This window comes from Zalophus californianus, chromosome 7 (genome assembly GCF_009762305.2).
Source record: "Zalophus californianus isolate mZalCal1 chromosome 7, mZalCal1.pri.v2, whole genome shotgun sequence".
NCBI classification, from domain to species: Eukaryota; Metazoa; Chordata; class Mammalia; order Carnivora; family Otariidae; genus Zalophus; species Zalophus californianus.
In genome coordinates this window covers 44,843,007-44,864,002 of record NC_045601.1, presented here as the reverse complement: position 1 = coordinate 44,864,002, position 20,996 = coordinate 44,843,007, and the positions used below count along the sequence as shown (strand labels likewise).

Here is a 20,996-nt window from a genome sequence, read left to right as displayed (position 1 = left end):
GGTGGCTCAGATGGTTGGGCGTCTGCCTTCGGCTCAGGTCATGATCCCAGAGTCCTGGGATCGGGTCCCACATCGGGCTCCCTGCTCCTTGGGAGCCTGCTTCTCCCTCTGCTTCTCTCCCTCTCTCTCCCTCTCTCTCCCTCTGTCTCTCATGAATAAATAAATAAAATCTTTAAAAAAAAACAAAAAACATGAGAAAGCAAGTCAGGGAGGATCCTGGCTTGAGAATCTAAACAAAAGACATGAATCTAATTCAATCCAAATTCAAATGCAAAGCATATTCTTTGAGGTGGCAATCTTTCTGGTGCTGAAAGATTAAACCTAGAATCTGGGGTATATTTTGGACAGTTGCTAGGTGAATCATTTGTGTTTCCATTCTTGAGAAAGACACCCTTGTTTCTTTACTAGGTTTCTCCTTGCCCAAAGAAGCCAAGCAATAATGATCAGATAAGGTGTTGTTAAATCTTTTTAGAGAAAAAAACAGTATGTCTCACCCTTAGCCTTAGGGATCCATAAACTCAAGACCTAAAAACACAAGCTAAATGTAGGGAATTTTACAACCGTAGCCCTTCGTTAACATGGGAAGACTCCGAAAGTCTGCAGAAAGCGCACCAGGAGCTGAGTGGTGGTGGTAGTGTTTGTGACTTCTTAGCACAACATAACTGCAGAGGGGCCTGTCGCCTCCAGAGCAGGTGCAACAAAACATGCGTGTCCTTCAAACACCAAGCCTGTACATTTGTACTCTACTTTCTCTGCAGTTTATGACATCAATAAGACTTTGCCTTCTACCTGAAAAGAAATAAAAGACTTTTCAGCTTCACTCTAAATAAATAGGTATGGTCTGGGGGAACCAATAGAGCTTTTATTCTTCAAATCATTTTCAGACTTTTAATGATCCAAATTATTTATATTTGTCATGTTCAAATCAGGAAACAACCTACACTTAGTAGTTAATCAAACTGGGACAATACTCTTGATGGACTCTTACACGTTTACATTTATATTTATGGAAACTATACAATCACATGAAAAATATAATAGTAAAAGGGGCAGAATACATAGTTGTATATGAGTATGTTTACAACCTGATAAAATAAAACTGTTCATAGCATAAAATAGTAACAAAGATAATGCCAAAATTTCAGGAAAGCTATGGAAATACCATGGAAGAAAAAAATGTAATACAGTGTAATTTCAGGGCTTAGTCAAAGCAAAGGGTATCCTGCAGTGACCAACAGGATAGGAAATGGAACTCATCTCTGTGCTACAAAACAGAAAAATTAGGTGTCAACTGACGGTAGATGACAGCATAGGGTTTGGTAGGTATTTCCTTTTAAGTAACCATGCATTTACTCTTTTAGCAACACAGAAGAAAAAAAGTGTTCCATGAGTATTTCTCTTTGTTTTTTCAAAGTCTAGGCAGAGAAAAGAAACTGGAAAACTGTTTGATTGGGGCACAAGACTAACATTGATGTTTTTTTTCCCCTCCTTGCTCTTTTTTTCCAAATTTTCTTTTATTGAGCATGACTTTCCGATTTGAAGATTCTAAAATTTAAAAACAATAATTCTGTCACCAGACAAGAGAAATAAATGGTCAAGTTTGTTGAAAATCAGAATATTGATAGAAAAGAAATCTCTTATCATTTCTTATCTCAGATAGTAAAAGAAAACAGAGGTAAAAAAAAATCAGAAAAGAGGAGCAGACAAGTCTTTTGAGAAAAGCACACAGAAATCCTTACTCTAGAAATAGAATGAACTGATTATTAGAGCAAAAAATCTTTTGGCTTCACAATGAAAACTGTAGCAAAGAGAGGGGGGTTGAAGAGCACATCAGAAAAGCTTTTCAATATGAGAAAGGGTTTCTTTGGAGCAATCCACTCAGGCCAACCAGCGTGGGGGAAATTCAGGTCTTCCACCGGGCAGAAGAAAGCTTTTCTATATAATCTTCTGCTTGAAATGCTTTTAAATTCCTCAGCAGGGATGAGCCCAGCAAGTCAAAGAGCCTCAACAAAGGCATGCCCGGGACAAATGAAGGCTTCCCTCCGCAGTGGGGCTTCAGAACACACAAGTTCCTCTGAAGAAACTAGAGGCCTTTTCTTCCATTACGACAAATAGATGAAGGTAAGGGACCCATTTTGATGTTCCATTCTCATCTGAGTCAACAGTATTTTTGAATGGCAGAAATATTGTCCAAATATGATAGTTGGGTGGATTGGGTGATAGATGAACTGAACAAGTTATCTGTGCCTATAAACCTCTCTCCTTGGTAGCACATTGTTTCACCTAGCAATAAAATGTTACTGGAACAACAATAATAAAGAGAAAACCTACCCATTTCCCCATACTGGTTAATAGGAGAAGAAAACACCTGCCTGTTGCAGGTCTACAAAAATGGTTTTAATATAGGGTCACAGAAAATTCAAAGGTTTATAGCCCACTATAAAACAGCTCTTTGTCTTTTCCCACTAATTCCCTAGTGTCACATTTAACAAAACAAGGAAACTACAGATAGTAGAGGTGTTTGCTGATTAGCTTCCCAAGCCATAAATAACCGAGGGTTTTGCTCACCTACAAATATTAAGGTAGCTTATCAATGTTTAAGCTCTTTGTAATTGTTGCTAACATTTTAACCCAGGCAAATTGAGAATTTTTTCTTTCCTGTCTTCTTACATTGACAGAGTACACATTCATAAGATTCTATTATCAGATTTCATGGTATAAAGAGTGACACATCCCCTAAACACTCGCCCGCTGCCTGGGAGGCCCCCTTTTGGAAGATGCTTCTGCTTTATGCTTTCCTTGTTTTGCTTTCTCTTAGCTACGGTTTCCATCCTACCTGTCCTGGCCGATGTAGCTGTGATTCCATGTACTCGGTGCAATGCTACAGGCTAACGGAGCTGCCATCCGCTCTTCCTTCCACCACCAAGAAGCTCTACATTAGCCACAGCAAAATTCCACACCTTCAGGTAACTGTTCTACGGTCCAGTCGCCACAATCTTATTTTTTGAGGCAGGGTGAGGGGCAACTGTGGAGCTGTAAATGATCAACACCCAAAAGTGGTGGTTATCAAGTTTGGGTCGTTGCTCTAACTATCTGCTTGCCCTTTACTGCTGAGATGGGTATATGCCTCTGGATATTTCTTTTTAGACACAGAATCAAGAACCATCAGAATCTATCATTAATGATGTTTTATTTCAGTTTTTATTTTTAAAAAATGTAATTACGTTATTGCAAAGTAGAAGTAAAGAAGTGGCTCTTTCTTAACAAAGAGAGTTTGAGAGCAAATGGCTATTTGCTGTCCCCACGATTAAGGATGAGTGCTTTCGGGGGATAAAAAGGACTTTTGTTTGTGCCATAGAAAGCAGGTGATCCTTAGAGCATTGTAAGACTATCAGGATGAAGCCCAGTATATGAGAATTATTTATAACAGACCCTACATACCTGCCAGGCATCGGGGGCTTTGTGGAAACATCTACGGAGGAAATACGTGTTTTTGTTTTGGTGTGTTATTGCAGTACTTGTTCTATGAACTTTTAATTTTGACTTTTTTATTTATGCCTACCTATTCAGAGTGCTGCAAAGAGTGCTATAGATTTGTCTGAATTTTATAATACAAAGGAATTTTGTTTTTGGCCTTTGATATTTTGGAAGTTATGGAGAGACAAGGGTTCTTATCCTAATTTCCCCCCTAGCCAGAGATATAATCATCTTAAGCAAACAGTTAAAACATCTCTGGGCCTCACTTTTTACCTTTGTGAAGTAAGAAGTTTGGGTTAGATTGGTGATCCCGGGTTCCTTTTACCTGGAAAATTCTATGGCTCTCTGATTTTGTCTTTACCAGTCACTGCTCTTCCCTCCTAGATCCAAATCCCAAGATAAGGAAATACATCTCCGATGCAGGTGCAGAGAGTCAGCAGGTGGATGTACTTTCCTTCCAAATAGAGACACCATCCCCTTTCATTTGGTTAAGAAATTTGAATATAGGTGCGCCTAAACACGGAGAGCTTAAAGTATGTGGCGTGCTATTGATATCAAGGCTCAATAAGCAAAATTGCCTAGTGGACATGTTTATTGTCCTCTTGTAATCCATTAGTGCCTGATGCCAGAGAGCAAGTCTGACCCCGTCAGGTCTCAGCATTCAAGCAGGACAGCTGGTTAACGGGCAAGGTGCTTAAATATTTGTTCTGAGGGCCTGAGATGCCAAGGGCTGAAGTATCAGCTAAGTCCGGTAATGATTCATCACTGTTGCTTGCAGCCAGTAAGATGAAATTATACCTCTCATCAAATTCAGTGATTGAGCACATTTGTCATTGGTTTACATTCTCTGAATGGTAATACTGCCACTTTTCTGACTTTAACCTAGTTAATTGTCTCTTGGAAGGGCAGTTTCAGCAGAGAGGTTGATGAAAGACAGGATTGTTTTGTGAAGGAAATAAAAAGCTCTAAGCAATAATACATCGTTTTTAAAAACCCTTAGGTTTTAAATGGCCGTATTTTACCTGACTTTGGTGAATATGATGTACGTTCTACAGAATCAGGTGCCTGTATACCTTAGCATATCTTCAGATTAATAGCAATAGAAATTATATACATATGTATACACACACATATATACGAACACATACATATATGCACACACACCGCATACGAACCATGTGTACACCCATGAATACATACATACATCTCACAATTAAAAATGTTCCTATTACTTATTTGTATAATTTGTGTTTGTGACTGTGAATGCTGTGTTTGAGACTAGGGATAAAAGATGAAAAATTCACAGTTCCTGCCCTCAAGACATGAGGGCCTTTATTATCCATTCATCTGTAAAACCGCCTACTTGTTTGAGGTGCATGCCACTGGGCTGTAACACTCCTTGTTTCTTCTTCCTTTGTCTCACACTGTGCCTCAGCCCCTTCCCCTCCTGGCTTCTGGTCTTGCTCTCCATCCTGAGTCCTGCATCTTCTTGGTGCTGTCAGGGCACAATGTCCTAGCTCATAAGAATTCCCTGAGCTCATGAGAAAGTATCCATCTACGTTTGCACTTCTCCACAGCCATCTACTTGGTGATAGTATAACCATTATACCTGAAACCCCTCCACTCAGAAATCTCGAATTCTCCCGCTCTCTGGTCATTATCTTCTCTGCTTTCAGCTGCCATACTCTACTTCTTTTGCCACCTCACGGAGACTTCTAACCCTACATCTACCCGGATAGCCAGGTGCCACTGGAGAGGATCACACAACATCTCTACACATATGTGTGTATAAATGTGTGGTTTGGAACAACCACAAATTTGTAGAAACACTGCAAATTTAAGGTCTCTGACCTCACCTGAGTCTTCAGTGTCACCCAGCTGTCCTTTCAATTCTTCTTGGCCAGGCTTTCCTACATTCCATCAACATCTTCCAAAACTTCAGTCCGGTTTGGGTTGTCTTCTCAATCCCTACTATCCTCATTCTCATCCATGGTTAGCCTCCCATTTTATTGACTAATCCTGACAAAACTGAGGCCCTTAGTCTTGATCTCCCTCAGCTCCCGCTCACTGTGGGCTAACTTGTCTCCATTCAGTTCTGCAAACTCTTTCCTCCAGATAGAGAGGATGAGACCTCCCTTGTTCTGCTCAAGACAGCGTCCCACCCATGCCCTGGAGTCCATCTTGCTCACCTCTACCTGGAGCTTGCTCCATCATTCTCCCCGCACCCATATTTTCAGTTGCTCTTTCCTTACCAGTGCCCTGTTCTAGCCTATAAATAGCTCCTTTCATTACAATAAAATTAAAATTATCTGGGGGCACCTGGGTGGCTCGGTTGGTTGCGTGTCTGATTCTTGATTTCATTTCAGGTCATGATCTCAGGATCGTGGGATAGAGCCTTGCATCAGGCTCCGCACTCAGCAGGGAGTCTGCTTGAGATTTTTTCTCTCCCTCTGCCTCTCCCCACCACTTGCATTCTCTTTTTCTCTCTCTAGAAGAAGTAAATAAATCTTTAAAATAAAATAAAATAATTTTAACTCCGTGTTTATTCCTGCTACTGCCTCTCTTTATTGGCAAAACTCCGTAAAAGGATAATCTATACTTACTGTCTCTACTTCACCTCCTATTTATTCTCTAATTCACCACTGTTTGGTTTCTACCTACTCCATACAGTTAAAAAACTGTTCTCTCTAGTACATTGGCTCACTCCTATTTCTTGAAATTCTCACTCTTTTGCCTTCTATGGCACCACACTTTTATGTCCTCGTGATTCCTCTCTGATAGTTCTTTTCTGCCATTTTTGTAGGTTTCTTTTCTTCCATTGCCCCTTATTTTTTTTTTTTTTTTGGCTTCTCCAGGGAGTTGCAGTCCTCAGCCTTTCCATTTCTTACTATGTATAGTCTCCTTAAGTGACTTCACTTTATGTAAGGAATGATGGCTCCCATAACTGAGTTTCTAATTCATGCCTTTTGCTCATGTTTCAGACTTATCCAGCTGCCTACTGGACCTCTTCATATATGTATATCATCTCAAAATAACATGCCCCAAACTGAAGTCAGTCTTTATCCCTAAACCTGTGGTCTCTTGTCACTGGCTTCTTTCACTTAATATAATGCCCTCAAGGTTCATCCATCTTGTAGCATATTTCAGGATTTACTTCCTTTTAAAGACTAAATAATATTCCATTGTATGTATATACCACATTTTGTTTATCCATTCATTAGATGATGGACACTTGAGTTGTTTCCTCTTTTTGGCTGTTATTCTCCGAAAAACATTCATGTACCAGTTTTTGTGTGGACGTATATTTTCATCTGCCTTGGGTATATACCTAAGAGTGGAATCTCTGGGGGGTATGGTAATTATGTTTCACATTTTGAGGAACTGCCAGACTGTTTTCCAAAGTGGCTCCATTGTTTTGTATCCCTCGAGTAATGTGTGATGGCTCCAGTTTCTCCACATTCCTGCTAACATTTCTTATCCTTTTTTGGATCATAACCATCCTAGTGAGTGTCTGTTAGTATCTCACTATGGTTTGACTTTCATATCACTAGCGGTTAATGATGTTAAGCCTCTTTTTGTGTGCTAATTTGACCATTTGCATATCTTTTTTGGGGAAAATGTCTATATGACCATCCTTTGCCCATTTTTTTTAAATTGGGTTCTTTGTTTTTTCACTATTGAGTTGTAAGAGTCTTTTATATATTCTAAATACAAATCTCCTATCAGATCTATTATTTGAGAAAATGTTCTCCCATTCTATGGTTGTTTGTTGTTGCTGTTGTTCATTTTCTTAATGGTGTCCTTTGAAGCACAGATGTTTTTAATTTCCAGTAAGTCCCATTTACTATTCTACGTGTGTGTCACTTTTGCTTTTGGTGTCGTATCCAAGATAGCTTTTACCAAACCCAAGGTCATGAAAGTTTATGTCTGTATTTTCTTCTAAGAGTTTTACAGTTTGGGCTCTTACATTTAGAGGACAAATAGGAGTGTCTCAATGACAGCAGTCAATTAAAATGATTGTGCTTTACATCTTTTGTGGAAGGAGAGAACCTACTTCAAATTCCTCCTGGGTAAGAAATATTTAAACAGAGTTGATCACCAAGCGGGGGGATTATGGATTATTTTCATATTCTTTCCATACTTGCCAGGACTTTAAAAGTGTTTACAGAGAACAAGTATTGATGATCAGAAAAAAAAGTTCCAACATTGTTTTACAGACTCCTTACTGGCTTGATGCATACAGGTCTGAGGCTGTAACTATGAGGGTATTTCAGTTATCCTGTGGATGTTGAACCTATAAGGAGCCCAAGAAAGGTCTGTGGCCCTCTAATGCTTGCAGCAGAGGCTACCCAGAAGAAACCAGAAACAAAGCCTTTCATGAGGAAGCCAGCAGGCCTTGCTTCTCTGCTCTACCTCATTTTACTTGCCTTGCTTCTTTTTCACTTTTCGTATCTTATTGTATCTTTTATCTACATATATATTAGGTTCACTAAACTGTAAAAATGTATGGCAGGAATTATACTTAGCGAAACTTCCTACACCTAATCATTAACACCAGGCCCTACTTGCCTTGCTTCTTAAGCACCATTGAAAAAACAGCTGCCTCAAGGTTAGCTCGAGGGCAAAAGCATCTCTTTTTACATCTTTTGAGCACAGTTCAGCTTAGTCCAGGGAAATGGAAAAACTGGTCTAGCAGAATTATTTTCCTTTGTCAGCTCTGTAAATTCAACTGAAAAGTTGAAAATCAGTATCTTCCCCACTGTCTGTGGTGCCAGAATTTTATATTCTCCTGCTAAATGTAAGTCATGGTAGTGAGGTTAAAATAAAAATATGTGTGCTGGGGTAAGATAAATGTGGGTTGGGGGCTCAACTTTTCCACTTGCTAGCAAGACATACTTGGACCAGATATTTTACCTTCTAAGCCTTAGTTTCCCTTTCTGAAAAGGGAATAATCGTGCTTACACACAAGATTTTATAAAGATAACCATAGTGAATACTTAGAAAATGACAGCCATTTTTCTTGAGATTTTAGTTTTAAGTAATCTCTACAGCCTAAGTGGGGCTCCAACTCAAAACCCCAAGATCAAGAGTCCCATGCTTCTCCCACTGAGCCAGCCTGGAGCCCCAGGAAGATGGTAACCATTTTAATTAATAATAACCAAAAGTAATCTGCATTGACTGACAAAAAGAAAAAAAGAAGTGTCTCTATACTTAATAAAAGAAAACAACTGTCCATTGGATTCAGTTAAGAACATGAATTATGTTGACCGTTTAGGCTAGTCTGTACACTTGACGAATAGAAATGAAGACAAACTGAAGCTCTGATACTACACCTTATTTGTCTAGTCCCCAAATAAATTGCTCATTCAGGTCCATGTCACCCCTGAGACTTGTTGCATACTCAGCAATCTTTTAGGGTTTATGGTCACTCAGATAAAAGTGGAACTATTAATAGCACCAAGTTCTTATGGAAGATTAGCAATCTAAGAAGTGAAGATCTATGTCTAGAGTATTTCCTGACTTTATATGCAAGAAAGCCTAGAAAGGGCACATAGAAATGAAAACTCTATTAAAGAAGAGTCTTGGGCAGGTCTTTTAATTTTGGGGGGGGCTGAAATTCTTCATCCCTTAAATGGGAGATTTGAACTAGATAATCTCTAAAATTTCTGCTTTTCTAAATCTCTATGATTTGTGTCTAGATTTTGTCTTTTTTGAAAAACATTAATTGTAGACCAGATGCAATAGAAAATTGTAAGTTGAGGAAGGGTTTAGAGTTCAGAGTTCAGTCTGTTTAGAGTCCAGCAGACCTTGTTGAAATTCTCAAGTCTCTCAAGTTTGATAATAGCAAACTTGCAGGGTTATTAGAAGAATTAGTGATAATGTATTGTTAATAAACAAAATTCAACTGAGTACATTTGAAGATCTAATAAATAAACGATTCATGAATCAGGCAGCATCTCATCTAGCAGGCAGAGAGATGCTCCCAGAAGCTGTACCCAATGGGAGGATTTATAGACAGGAGGGTGGAGCAAGGAAGTTATAGACAAATGAGTAAGAACGGTTTCAGGTCCGGTCAAGTTCCTTGTGGGAAAAAGAGATGGGCGGGGTTTTTAATCATGATGATTATGTCACTAATGCTGATCAGGAAATTTCAGATTGACTGTTAAAAGGTCACATTCTTGGGAGAGGTTATAACTGTAATTAAGTCTTGGTTTGCTGTCATGGTTGGGGGCAAATGACTCCATTTGGGGCTTGTGTTTTTTTCTTTTTTAACAATATAAAAAAAGCACTTGGCACTTGTAGATATTCAAGTGCAAGAAAAAATTACTATTATAATTGGGACTAGGACTAATTAATACATCTGATTAATCATTAAGAAAATATCACATATTAGCAGCAGTATACAAACCAAGGTAACTGCCAAAACTATTATGATTAAAAACATCTGTTTATGGAAATTTTAACATAAGATTCTTCTAACAAGTATCATATTAGAAGCTTTAAAATATACCACAATTCACATCACATGTCCTCCTAGAATATAAGTACCCATAATAAATATGTGATGCAAAATTAACCCACCTTGAGGGTGTTAACCACGCACTGGTATTACAAAAGGGCTCAAATGCATAATTAAATCAAACATTTAAAAACTGTAGATAGTAAGACATTAAATTGTGTGTTGAAAAATATTTTTTTAAAGATTTTATTTATTTATTTGAGAGAGAGAGAGCACAAGCAGGGGGAGCATCAGGCAGAGGGAGAGGGAGAAGCAGGCTCCCCGTGGTGCAGGGAGCCCGATGCAGGCTCCTTAGGACCCCGGGATCATGACCTGAGCTGAAGGCAGACGCTTGACCAACTGAGCCATCCAGGTGCCCCGTGCTTTGAAAATTTTAACTCAGTTGAATTCTAAAGCAGGTTGAAAATTTTGTGAATCTTTATCAAGCTGAAGAAAACCTGGAACAATTCCTCCTTCTGCCTAGAGATGATCTTACTTTAAGAACCAAATACCAGGATTACATCAACGTGAGAAGACATAGATGGCAAGGTAGGAGGTCGACAAATAGGTGGAATGACAGGAGTACTTGAACTTGCAAACCACGGAGAAAGTATATCAGATCTGATCATTTCTAAAATCTAGGAGAGGAGGAGCACGAGTGGAATCTTTGCTTTACAAACGTGGAGACACATGTATCCTATTTGTTTCTTCATGGATCTTTTTCATCAGTGAATGCAAATCGAGGGGTAGGGAATAGGGAAGCTAGGCTAGTTTTTCGAACTATAATATAGTTGAAAAATGTTTCTCTGATAGGCCCATCCTAGTGATAGCAGTGTCTATGACATTTAAAATTTTTACTTTTAATGCTTAAAATTTTTTAAATGTAATTTATAACTTAAAAAAATCTAAACAATGCAAAAGGAAGATAATGAAAATCTCTTGTAATTTTACATTGTAGAGTTAACAACTGCTAATAGTTTGGTGAAAGATTTCCAGATTGTTCCCATTCTGGACTATTATAAGATGATGCCAACAAAGAACATCTTATTGTATAAATCATTGTGCAAATTGTAAGTACTTCTGGCTAGAAATAAACTTGCTGGGTCAGAGAATATGCATCAAAAGTTAGCTAATATTATGTCCACCAATAGTGTGTGAAAGAGCTTAACGTATTTTTGATATCTTACACTGTTAGCAATCATCAGGCTGGCTCAGTCAGTGGAGCATGCAACTCTTGATCTCAGGGTTGTGAATTTGAGCCCTATGTTGGGTGTGGAGATTACTTAAAAATAAAATGTTAAAAAAACAATAGTCATGGGGGCACCTGGGTGGCTCAGTCAGTTAAGTGTCTGCCTTCGGCTTAGGTAGGTCATGGTCTCAGGGTTCTGAAATTGAGCCCTGTGTCGGGCTTCCTGCTCAGTGGAGAATCTGCTTCTTCCTCTCCTTCTCCCACTGCCTCCCCCCACACTCATGCTTGCTCTGTCTCTCTCTGTCTCTCAAAAAAAAAAAAAAAAAAAAGTCAAGACCTGACTTTCCATCCTTTTCCAAGAGATAATTTTAAGTATATCCTGAAGAGAAATCTGAAGTATCATTAGTATTGAATGATAATGTGTATTTTTTTCCCACAATAATCTTAATTTACTGCTTTTCTCTCTTTGTGACCCATCCCTGCCTTTTCTATAGATGTCTAGCTTCACCCGAATGTTGGCTTTAGAAGATTTTATTCTGCTGGCCAGTGGAACAGAGTCAGTAGAAAATGACACTTTCAAAACTCTGAGTACCTTGAAGACCTTGGAACTCTGGAAAAATAAGTTAAGACAAATGCCCAGGATTCTCCCAGCCAGTCTTGAAGTGTTAAAACTAAATGACAATTCAATATATGTCCTACACGGATCCGATTTTGAAGGACTGAAGAAATTAAAAATCCTTGAACTTAAAAACAATCTGATCTCTTCTCTGTCTCCCAGCACACTCTCCTCTCTTGTCAGTTTACAGAGTTTGATGTTAGATGACAACAATATTGAATCCGTAGCTGGACCGCTGGCCCTTCCCCACTTGAAACGCCTGAGCATGGAGAATAACAGACTCCATCTTATACCCGCTAGTTTCTTCACTTCTCTCCAGTCTTTGCAATTTCTCAGCTTCAGTGGTAACTTTCTGACTAAAATTCCTATTAATCTGCCCAAATCTCTGCTCTCTTTAAAAATGGAGAGAAACCAGCTCAAAGTGGTAAGTTTTCGAGATCTGAAACACTTGGAGCATCTCTCCCATCTTTATCTGTCAGAAAACTCACTCTCCTCCATCGATGGGGCGCAGATACTTGCCAATTTAACTACTCTTGAGTTGTCCCAAAACCAGGTTCAAATGTTGCCCCTCAGACTCCCAGCAAGGCTACAAAAACTCGACATTAGCAATAACCTGATTCAGAGAGTTACAGCACAAGATTTCCACGACCTCCGAGACTTGAAACACTTGTTCCTGGACAACAACATTGTTAGCTTGTTCGAAGCCGGAGCCCTGCAGATGTGTTCCCAGCTCTCCAACCTGGCCTTGGAGCAGAACCTGCTGTTGTCTATACCTCTAAGGTGAGGGGGAGTTATTATTTATGGTGACTACTTTAAATGTTTTCTGAAGATCAGGGCAATGAAGCCCATTAGACAAGCAAGAAAAAATAGAGCAAACATAAATGATCTGATCAAGGCTGTCCTAGGACTCAAGTGTAGAGATTGTAGACAGGGTTTTGGAAGCTCCAGTCCTCTAACTAAATCCTGCACTAACTTAATTTATCTTGCCTGTCAGATAAGACACCAACAGGTGAGATCTATGCTTGAAAATAGGCAATGCCGCTTTGGTGAAGTATGCTAACACACATAATATGGGGATCTTTCTTGTAAAAGTGTGTTTTGGTTTTTAAGCATGTAGCCTGGGACCCAGCAACAGGCAGACTTAGGTACATGCTTAGCCACTAGCAAAACAAGGATACGAAAAAGAAATGAAGGGGAAATGTAGTAAGATGTTTATATTTTTAAAAGCATTGAAATAGTAGTTATGACAAAAATCACAAGTGTATAATCTGATCTTGTATTTATTTTGAATTATGTATTTGGAGGCTTCGTATGCTTCTCAGCACTGCAATCTTTAAAGGACTTAAACACAGCTCTGCTTATTTCTCTGTGTGTCTGCCTGTGGGTATGTGAGTCCATCTGGGTTGGTCTCACCTGGTGTTTTTGGCTGTCTCTCTCATAAACACGTGCACACGCACACGGACACAAACACACACCCTCATACTCTGACATTTAATTTCTCTTTCCAAATATCCCTCCCTCTGTGCCCAACCCACTGTCCTGTTTCCTCATCCAGTCATAATTGATAACTAATGTACATGTTAACATTAACTGATCCTTTTTTAGGTAAACCTTATTCCATGTTCTACATGTATGAAGTAGATAAATTAAAAAATGGTAGAAGAATAAAGCCCTTTTATTCTCTTAGAAAATGTTAATTATATATGCCTATCAGTGGATTCATTTTCCTTTTGGTGCTTTATGGGACAAAGATGGCACTTTGCTCTGTTGGTTATCATTATCAAATTGCTCATAATTAACATATCAACTTCTGGCTTCTGTAGAATCCTATGGCACTCGATTTACTTATTTTCATTTTGTTATCAATGAGAAAGGGAAAAATTATCTTTGATATATACAAATGTTCATTTTTTCTAGTTAAAAAAAAGATATTTTATTATACAGTATGGTATACCCAATGCAAAACACCAGAAAGTGATTTTTATAATGGAAATCAGTATTTTAAAAGATATATTGAGGGTTATTTGAAATTAATCAATTTTTTAATGCATAAGCATGTACATACAATTAATGTACTTTACCAGGCACTTGGGATACATCAGTGCAATAAAAAATAAAACTTCTTGTTCTATACAGCTTAAATTCCAACAGGGAAATGGTAATAATAAACAGAATGTGTAAGTATTTAACATCAAGATGGTGTTAGGTGTTATAGTTAGCAACAACAAAAAAGGGCAGGATTACCAGGTTCAGGAGAGTCGGGGTGGCTGGTTGCAATTTTAGATAGGGTAAACACGGTAACTCTCATGAAAATGTAAGCTTTGAGCAAGAACTGGAAGGAGGTGAGAGATTTAGCTGTGAAGCTGTTTGGCGGTGTGGGGAGTGTTCTAGACAGAACAGCCAATACAAAGGCCTTGAGGCAAAAAACATGCCTTCAGTGTTTCAAGACTCTAATACTTGTTATTTCAGTAATTTCTCTACTATGTTTCAAGTCTTATTTTCTATCACTGTATACCCCTACTCCAAGAAAAAAAATCGTGTATAGAATAAAAACTCATAAAACAGGTTGGGGAGTGACTGTTATCATCAAGGATTCTCAATGGGCTGCGAGAACCTTGGCAAAATTGGGAACGCAGTGGACTTCTCTATTCAGGTGGCTTTTAGAAAGCATTTGGTTGAGTAATCCTGCTAAGTTTAATGAGTGAAAAGTAGCTTAATTATTTACTCCTGCCAGGGCATTTGTGTGCTTTAATAAGTGACTACAGAAAGCACAATGCTTTTGCCAAATGGAGTGTATAATAGGATTGCAAGCCTGAGCTAGCCATAATTCTCAAATCTGACTCCACATTACAATTATCTGGAGAAATTTCAAAAAAGCATACTTATGCCCAGACCTCTCTTCAAAGCAGTTAAAACGGACGCTCCAGAATTTGTGCTCAGGCATCAGTATTTGTAAAAAGCTCCCCAGATGAATTTAATGTGCAGCCAAGGTGGAGAAGTAATGGGCAAGAACAACGAGCAAGGGACATGAGATGTGAGTGGGCTTTTCCTATGAGGCTTAAATTAAGCAGCACAACTGTCTGTTCTGTCAAACTTGGCCAGCCATGAGAGCAATGCGTTCTTTGTAGAAAGTGATTTTTAAATTCCTCATCAAATCCCCCTCCTACTTCCCAGCTTTTCTCTGAATTGGAAACTGGGAATGGTCCAGAAAAGTTTTTCTGTGATTTTCCTCCCATAAAGCATTAAAACGCAATACTGTTTTTTATTTTTAATTGTTAAGACTTTAATTTATGAGCTCAAAACAGTACACTTTTATTTGCATGGGTCTTATTCATACACAAAATTGTACTTTAAAACTCAGTTTCCTATTAATAAACTATAAACACAGGCAACCTATCCCTTGCCAATTGCTAACCTAACCTAACTTGTTGCTAGTTGCTGTGTATCCTACCACAAATCACAAATCCCCTCTTTTTCCTACCATTCTCCGTTCTACATTTCACCAAGGAAATAATAGTAGATGGTTTTAGGTACACCTATATTTAAATATCTGCTACATTTGCCTCAATGTACTAACAGAGATAGAAAATAATACCTAGTATTAAGTACTGACTTAATTAAGTACTGACTTCACCCAGCAGTGAATTTATATTCATGTGTTATTCCTCATTACTTCTTCCAACAATCCTATGAATGTAGGCACATTTTTAAACTATTATTTTATGGATTAGAACATTAAGGTATCAAGGAGGTATCAAGAAACTTCTTAAAATCAGATCATCAGTAAGTGGGGGTGTCAGAATTAAACACAGTAGTCTAACTGCAGAGCCAGGGAATTTTAGCCACCACATGATCACCTGCCCCTGAGATGTACTCTGCTATAAACAATACACTAGACTACTTAAAAGCTTAGAGCACCCAAGACCGGGGTCTCACGTTTGCTGTTTCATTCTTATTTCACCAATCTGCAGTTCAGTGAACAACTGTAAGTTACATCATCTTTTCTTTATCCACAATTTGGATAATTCAAATCCAGAATAGCTTTCTACAACCTAACGCAGGCATAGCATTTTATCTTACTTATACTCAGGTGCCATCTACTGGTAACATGGGGTGTACCCCTTTTTACTCTAAATAAAGCCGCAGACCCAAAGAACAAATAGCATTTTTAGAAGCAGGTTTGTCTTAAAATCAGGGATACCTTTCTCTATAAATCAGACTTATAAAGACAAATTATATCAAAGCCATAAATGACTGCCTTAAGTTCACAAAACCGGGATATTGGTGATTTCCCTTACAATGTCATTTTGGTTATAACGCCCATCGAAACACAAAAGAAAAAAAAAAAGGAAGAAATTTGTACCTACAAATTTTGGCTCCGCAGCCTAGAACCGATCATCGTATTTGCTTAAAAGGAAACTTGGCTTTCTCATTTTCATTGGCTAACATTTATCATGTGATTTCTGTGTCCTGGGCACTTTCAACTATAAAGTGGAAAATCAGAAGCTTTAAGCTAAATAACGTACCTGAAGTCACGTACTAGAAAATAGAATGGCCGAAGTAAGAACTCAAGTCTTAATTAGTAGACTTGACTCTCTGGTTCACTTTATCATATCTTTCCTCAGTTGTTCTCCCTTGTACTTGCAAGGGTAATAGACTCTTGCTTCCTGCCGTACCATCTGTAAATAGTCCATCTTTCCTTGCAGAACAAAACAACAAAAAACAACAACAACAAAAACAAATGCTATACATAAGATTTTTCTGTGTAAGTTTTAAGGATGTACCTTATATCAGTTGGTATGTGCACAAAATTACATTGTCTTGGCGACAATTTAACTATCAAGTTGTTAAAATGTATGAAGTGATTTGCCCTGGTAAATTAATCTACATTTTAAGGTAAATTTTATTGCAACTAAGGAGAAGTCACTTTAAATAACTAAGACTATAAAATACTCAAAAGCACAAATACTTATATATGTATGTGCACTGTATAGCTTAGGATACAAATATAAAGTATATAATCATCAGATGACTGGGACCACAACAATAAATTTTACTGACTACTAAAAGGCATGAATGTACATTCAGTGCATTCACACTCTATGAAAATAGCATCTGAATGGTATTTCAAGGGCCTTTTTTTCCCCTATAAAACTTTCCCCCTTCTTATACTTCACAAACAGAATGGCACTTAATATGGAGCTGTTGAGTAGCAGAAAAATTTTCAGGTTCACAATTGTGATTCTTTTTTACTTTTTATCAATAGGCATTAGCATGACATTTTCCAAATTGGTATCCACGGTTAAAAAAAGTTTTTCCTGATTATAAAGCAATACCCATTCAAGGCTGAAAACTTAGTGTGCTGAAAAATGAAAAATCATCCATAATTGCTCAACTAGAGCCCATGTCTAGACATAATTTTTTTATGTACTTGTGATCATTCAATTTTGTTTTTTATGTTTTCTATTTAACATTATAGAGGATTTTTCTTTCCCTTTTCCACTTTTTCCAAGTATTACAATGGACCCTAGGGATCTTAATTTATTCGGTGTGTTACGATCATTTGAAGTTGCTAGTCTCTTTTGATTCCCAAATTGTTCCAGATTCGTCTAGTGAGAGCCTCTCCAAGCTGGTCCCTGTGTTCATGAGACATGGTTCCATTAGTTCTCTTTTTTAAAAATTGCGGTAAAATACACATAAGATTTACTTAACCATTTTTAACTGTACAATGCAGTATTGTTAAGTACCTTCATAGCGTTGTGCAATTGCTCTCTGGGACTTTTCATTTTGCAAAACTGAAACTCCATACTCATTAAACAACTTCCCATTTCCTCCTCCCCCAGCCCCTGACAACCACCATTATACTTTCTGTTTCTATGAATTTGACTATTCTAGATGTGTCATGTAAGTGGAATTATAGTAGTTGTCTTTTTTGTGACAGGCTTTTTTCACTTAGCATAAGGTCCTCAAGGTTTATCCATGTTGTAGCACGTACCAGAATTTCCTTCCTTTTTAAGGCTAAGTATTCCATTGTGTGTACCTACTGCACCTTGCTTACCCATTCATCCATCAGTGGACACTCGGATTGCTTCCACATTTTAGCTATTGTGAATTCAATATGGGTGTACAACATGTAAATAATGTATAATATTATTTAATATGTAAATACCTCTTTGAGACCAATCATGCTTTCAGTTCTTCTGTGTATATACCCAGAAATGGAATTGCTGAATCATGTGGTAATTCTATTTTTAATTTTTTGAGGAAGCACCTCATACCGGTTTCCATAGCGCCTGGACCATTTTACATTCTCACCAACAGCACACGAAGCTTCTAATTTCTCCACATCCTCATCAACACTTATTATTTTCTGGATTTTTGATAACAGCCGTCCTGGTGGATGTCCCATTAATCTTTGAACATGCTATTGCATTCTGACTCAGATGTTCTAGCTTACCTTGCCCCACCCATGGAATCAGTCATTTCTCTAAGAAGCCTTGCTGCTTTAAGTGGAAACTGGAATTCTGAAATTAAGATCTGGTGCTCAGTGAGCTTAGGCTATTGGAGAAGCATTGCCATTAGGGTGTAATATTACTTCTAGATTCTTCCAGTATGCACAACTAGAAAAAATATTTTTTTAAGTGATGAATTCACATTATCTCCAGTTCATATTTAACATTAGAGGGTTTTTCTTATTTTATATTTGTATCTTTTCTTTTACAATGAAATCTTGGTTCTTAATATATGAATATATTTACTTATTTGTTTTGTCTTAGAGTATTCATTAAAAAGATTTCAAATATTATTTCTAACAGCAGTATGAGTAATAAACGTGGTGAGAGAAATTTCCTTGCAGATTCTTTTGTCCTTAGTCTCTAAGGCTTAGACATATCCATTAAGGATATTCAGTCAGAGTACTTTTTCTTTCCTTTATTTGGTTATATACCAACATTACCATTTGATTAATTAATTAGACATGTTTGTTTCTGTTTGTGTTCAATTTTAGGGCTTGATTCTGTTTTACTTTATTTGTTTTGTGAACATGTAAACCATTAACATGATTCAAAAGTTAAAACCATATGCACACACTTCCTATAAGTAACCATTTTTATTCACCTCTGGGTTATCATTCTTCTTTTTACCCAGCATAAGCAAATATATGCACATGTATTCTCATTTCCCTCTTACACAAAAACTGACATACTATACATATTATTCCACTTCTTGCTTTTTTCCCCTTAACAATACTTTCTGGAAATCATTTTATGATCATTCTTAGAGACAAACCCCTTTCTTTTTTAAGACTGCATAGTAGTTTTTTACTGTTGTACTAGGTTGCTTCCAATCTTTTCTATTATAAATAAGACCATAATAAATGCACGTATGCTGTTTTACATTTGTTGAGTCATATCTTCAGAGTATATTCCTAGAAGTGAGATGGCTGGGTGGAAGGGTAAATGCACAAGTTATTTCATTAGACTTTGCTAAATTCTCCTCCATAGGGGCTAGGCAATTTTAGTGTCCCACCAAGTGATGTGTGAGAATGTCTGTTTCTTCACAGCTTTACCCACAGAATGTAATCCTTAATGCTAAGGATTAAGTTGTTTTTGTTTTTGTTTTTGTTTTTTACCAATCTGGTAGGTGAGAAATGGCATCTCTGTGTGGTTTTATTTTTCATTTCTCTATTCTGAGTATGGTTGAAGACTTAAGGGCTTTGCTTTCCTGTTTATGTGGACTTCCATTCATGCCTTTTGCCCATTTTTCAGTCTCATTTTAAAACCTTTTCTTCTTACCTTTTAAGAGTCATTTACGTATTAGGGAGATTAGTTCTTTGGGTTATAAGGTGCAGATATTTTCCCCAGTTTATCATTTATCCTTTGACTTTGCATATGTCTTTTGCCATACACCATTCCTTTTTTAATTATTGTTTTTAATGTAGTTGATTCACTGATCTTTTATAGCTTCTGCATTTTTTTAAAAGATTTTATTTATTTATTTGACAGAGAGAGAGAAAGCGAGAGCAGGACCACAAGCAGGGGGAGTGGGAGAGGGAGAAGCAGGCTTCCCGCTGAGCGGGGAACCTGATGCGGGGCTCGATCCCAGGACCATGGGATCATGATCTGAGCCGAAGGCAGACGGTTAACGACTGAGCTACCCAGGCGCCCCAAGAACCACACTTTTTCATGTTTTTATTCCATACTCTTACTTCTCCTATAAATTATGGACTCATGGCCTTTTCCAAGTAAAAATGGCAACTTTTTTCTTATTGATTTGTTTACATGATCCTGTTTGACAAGACAAGAAATGAGAGAGTCTTATGGCTAGGAACCAGAAGACTCAGAGGGTTAGAAGACAAGACCTCTGAGAAAGGTTAAAGACCCATACATAAGACTTAATTTTTCAAAACGGAGCTTGTTTTCTAGCTTCTACCAGGACACGATGGTACAGAAAAGGCTGGTGTTGCTCATTCTGAGTTGCGTTGGTAGATATGGAATGGTGGTCATGGCTTCCTCTCCCATCCTGTTTCCATGCTTTTGCAGGCTTCCAGGGACCTTAGCCAGGCTGGACCTAAAAGGCAATGCCATCCAGAATATTGCTGAGATGGAACTCAAGGATCTAAAGCAGCTTCAGGTTCTAAACCTTAGGAACAACAAGATTTCTGCTTTAGACCTCAAAGTCTTGGAGGGGTTGCCTCGCCTCAGACACCTGTATCTGGATGGAAATCCGTGGAATTGCACCTGCAGTCTCGTAAGAGCGAGGGAGATCCTGAAGGCCAAGGGCACGGATGTGAGGGGAGGACAATGTGCTGCACCAGCTGAACGACAAGGGGAGAGCTGGATGTCCTCCAAGAAGATCATGAGACAATGTGAGCATCACTTACATCTGACCGAGAAAAACAAAGAGACCAAAAAGAAATCAAAACCGGAAGAACACTCCAGAATCAACATGGATGATGATTATTATGATTATGAAATAGATTAAGTATGAGCTTTGTTTACAGTTTAGAAAAGGTTTTTTTTTTTAATAGACTTCATTTTAGAGCAGTTTTAGGTTCATAGCAAAATTGAGAGCAAGATATAGAGATTTCCCATTACCTCCTACTTCCACACATGCATGACCTCCTCGATTGCTACATCCCCCTTCAGAGTGGGACATTTATTACAATTGAAGAACCTGCATTGACACATCATCATCACCTAAAGTCCATGGTTTAC

At 37.9% G+C, this 20,996-nt stretch overlaps 1 protein-coding gene across 1 annotated transcript; it reads left to right on the top strand.

The window, feature by feature from the left end:
* The first annotated feature begins 2,777 nt into the window (after positions 1-2,777).
* Positions 2,778-20,763, top strand: LOC113927619 (nephrocan-like). The gene is made up of 3 exons (XM_027603588.1): positions 2,778-2,966; positions 11,660-12,561; positions 20,322-20,763. Exons 1-3 carry the CDS (start codon positions 2,778-2,780, stop codon positions 20,761-20,763), a joined length of 1,533 nt encoding a protein of 510 aa, XP_027459389.1.
* The last annotated feature ends 233 nt before the right edge of the window (positions 20,764-20,996 follow it).

Bases quoted from the DNA above. Each gene is read 5' to 3' on its own strand.
- LOC113927619 (XM_027603588.1), top strand. From the start codon at position 2,778: ATGCTTCTGCTTTATGCTTTCCTTGTTTTGCTTTCTCTTAGCTACGGT. The intron at 2,967-11,659 runs GTAACTGTTCTA...CCTTTTCTATAG, and splicing joins GCAAAATTCCACACCTTCAG to ATGTCTAGCTTCACCCGAAT. The intron at 12,562-20,321 runs GTGAGGGGGAGT...ATGCTTTTGCAG, and splicing joins CTGTTGTCTATACCTCTAAG to GCTTCCAGGGACCTTAGCCA.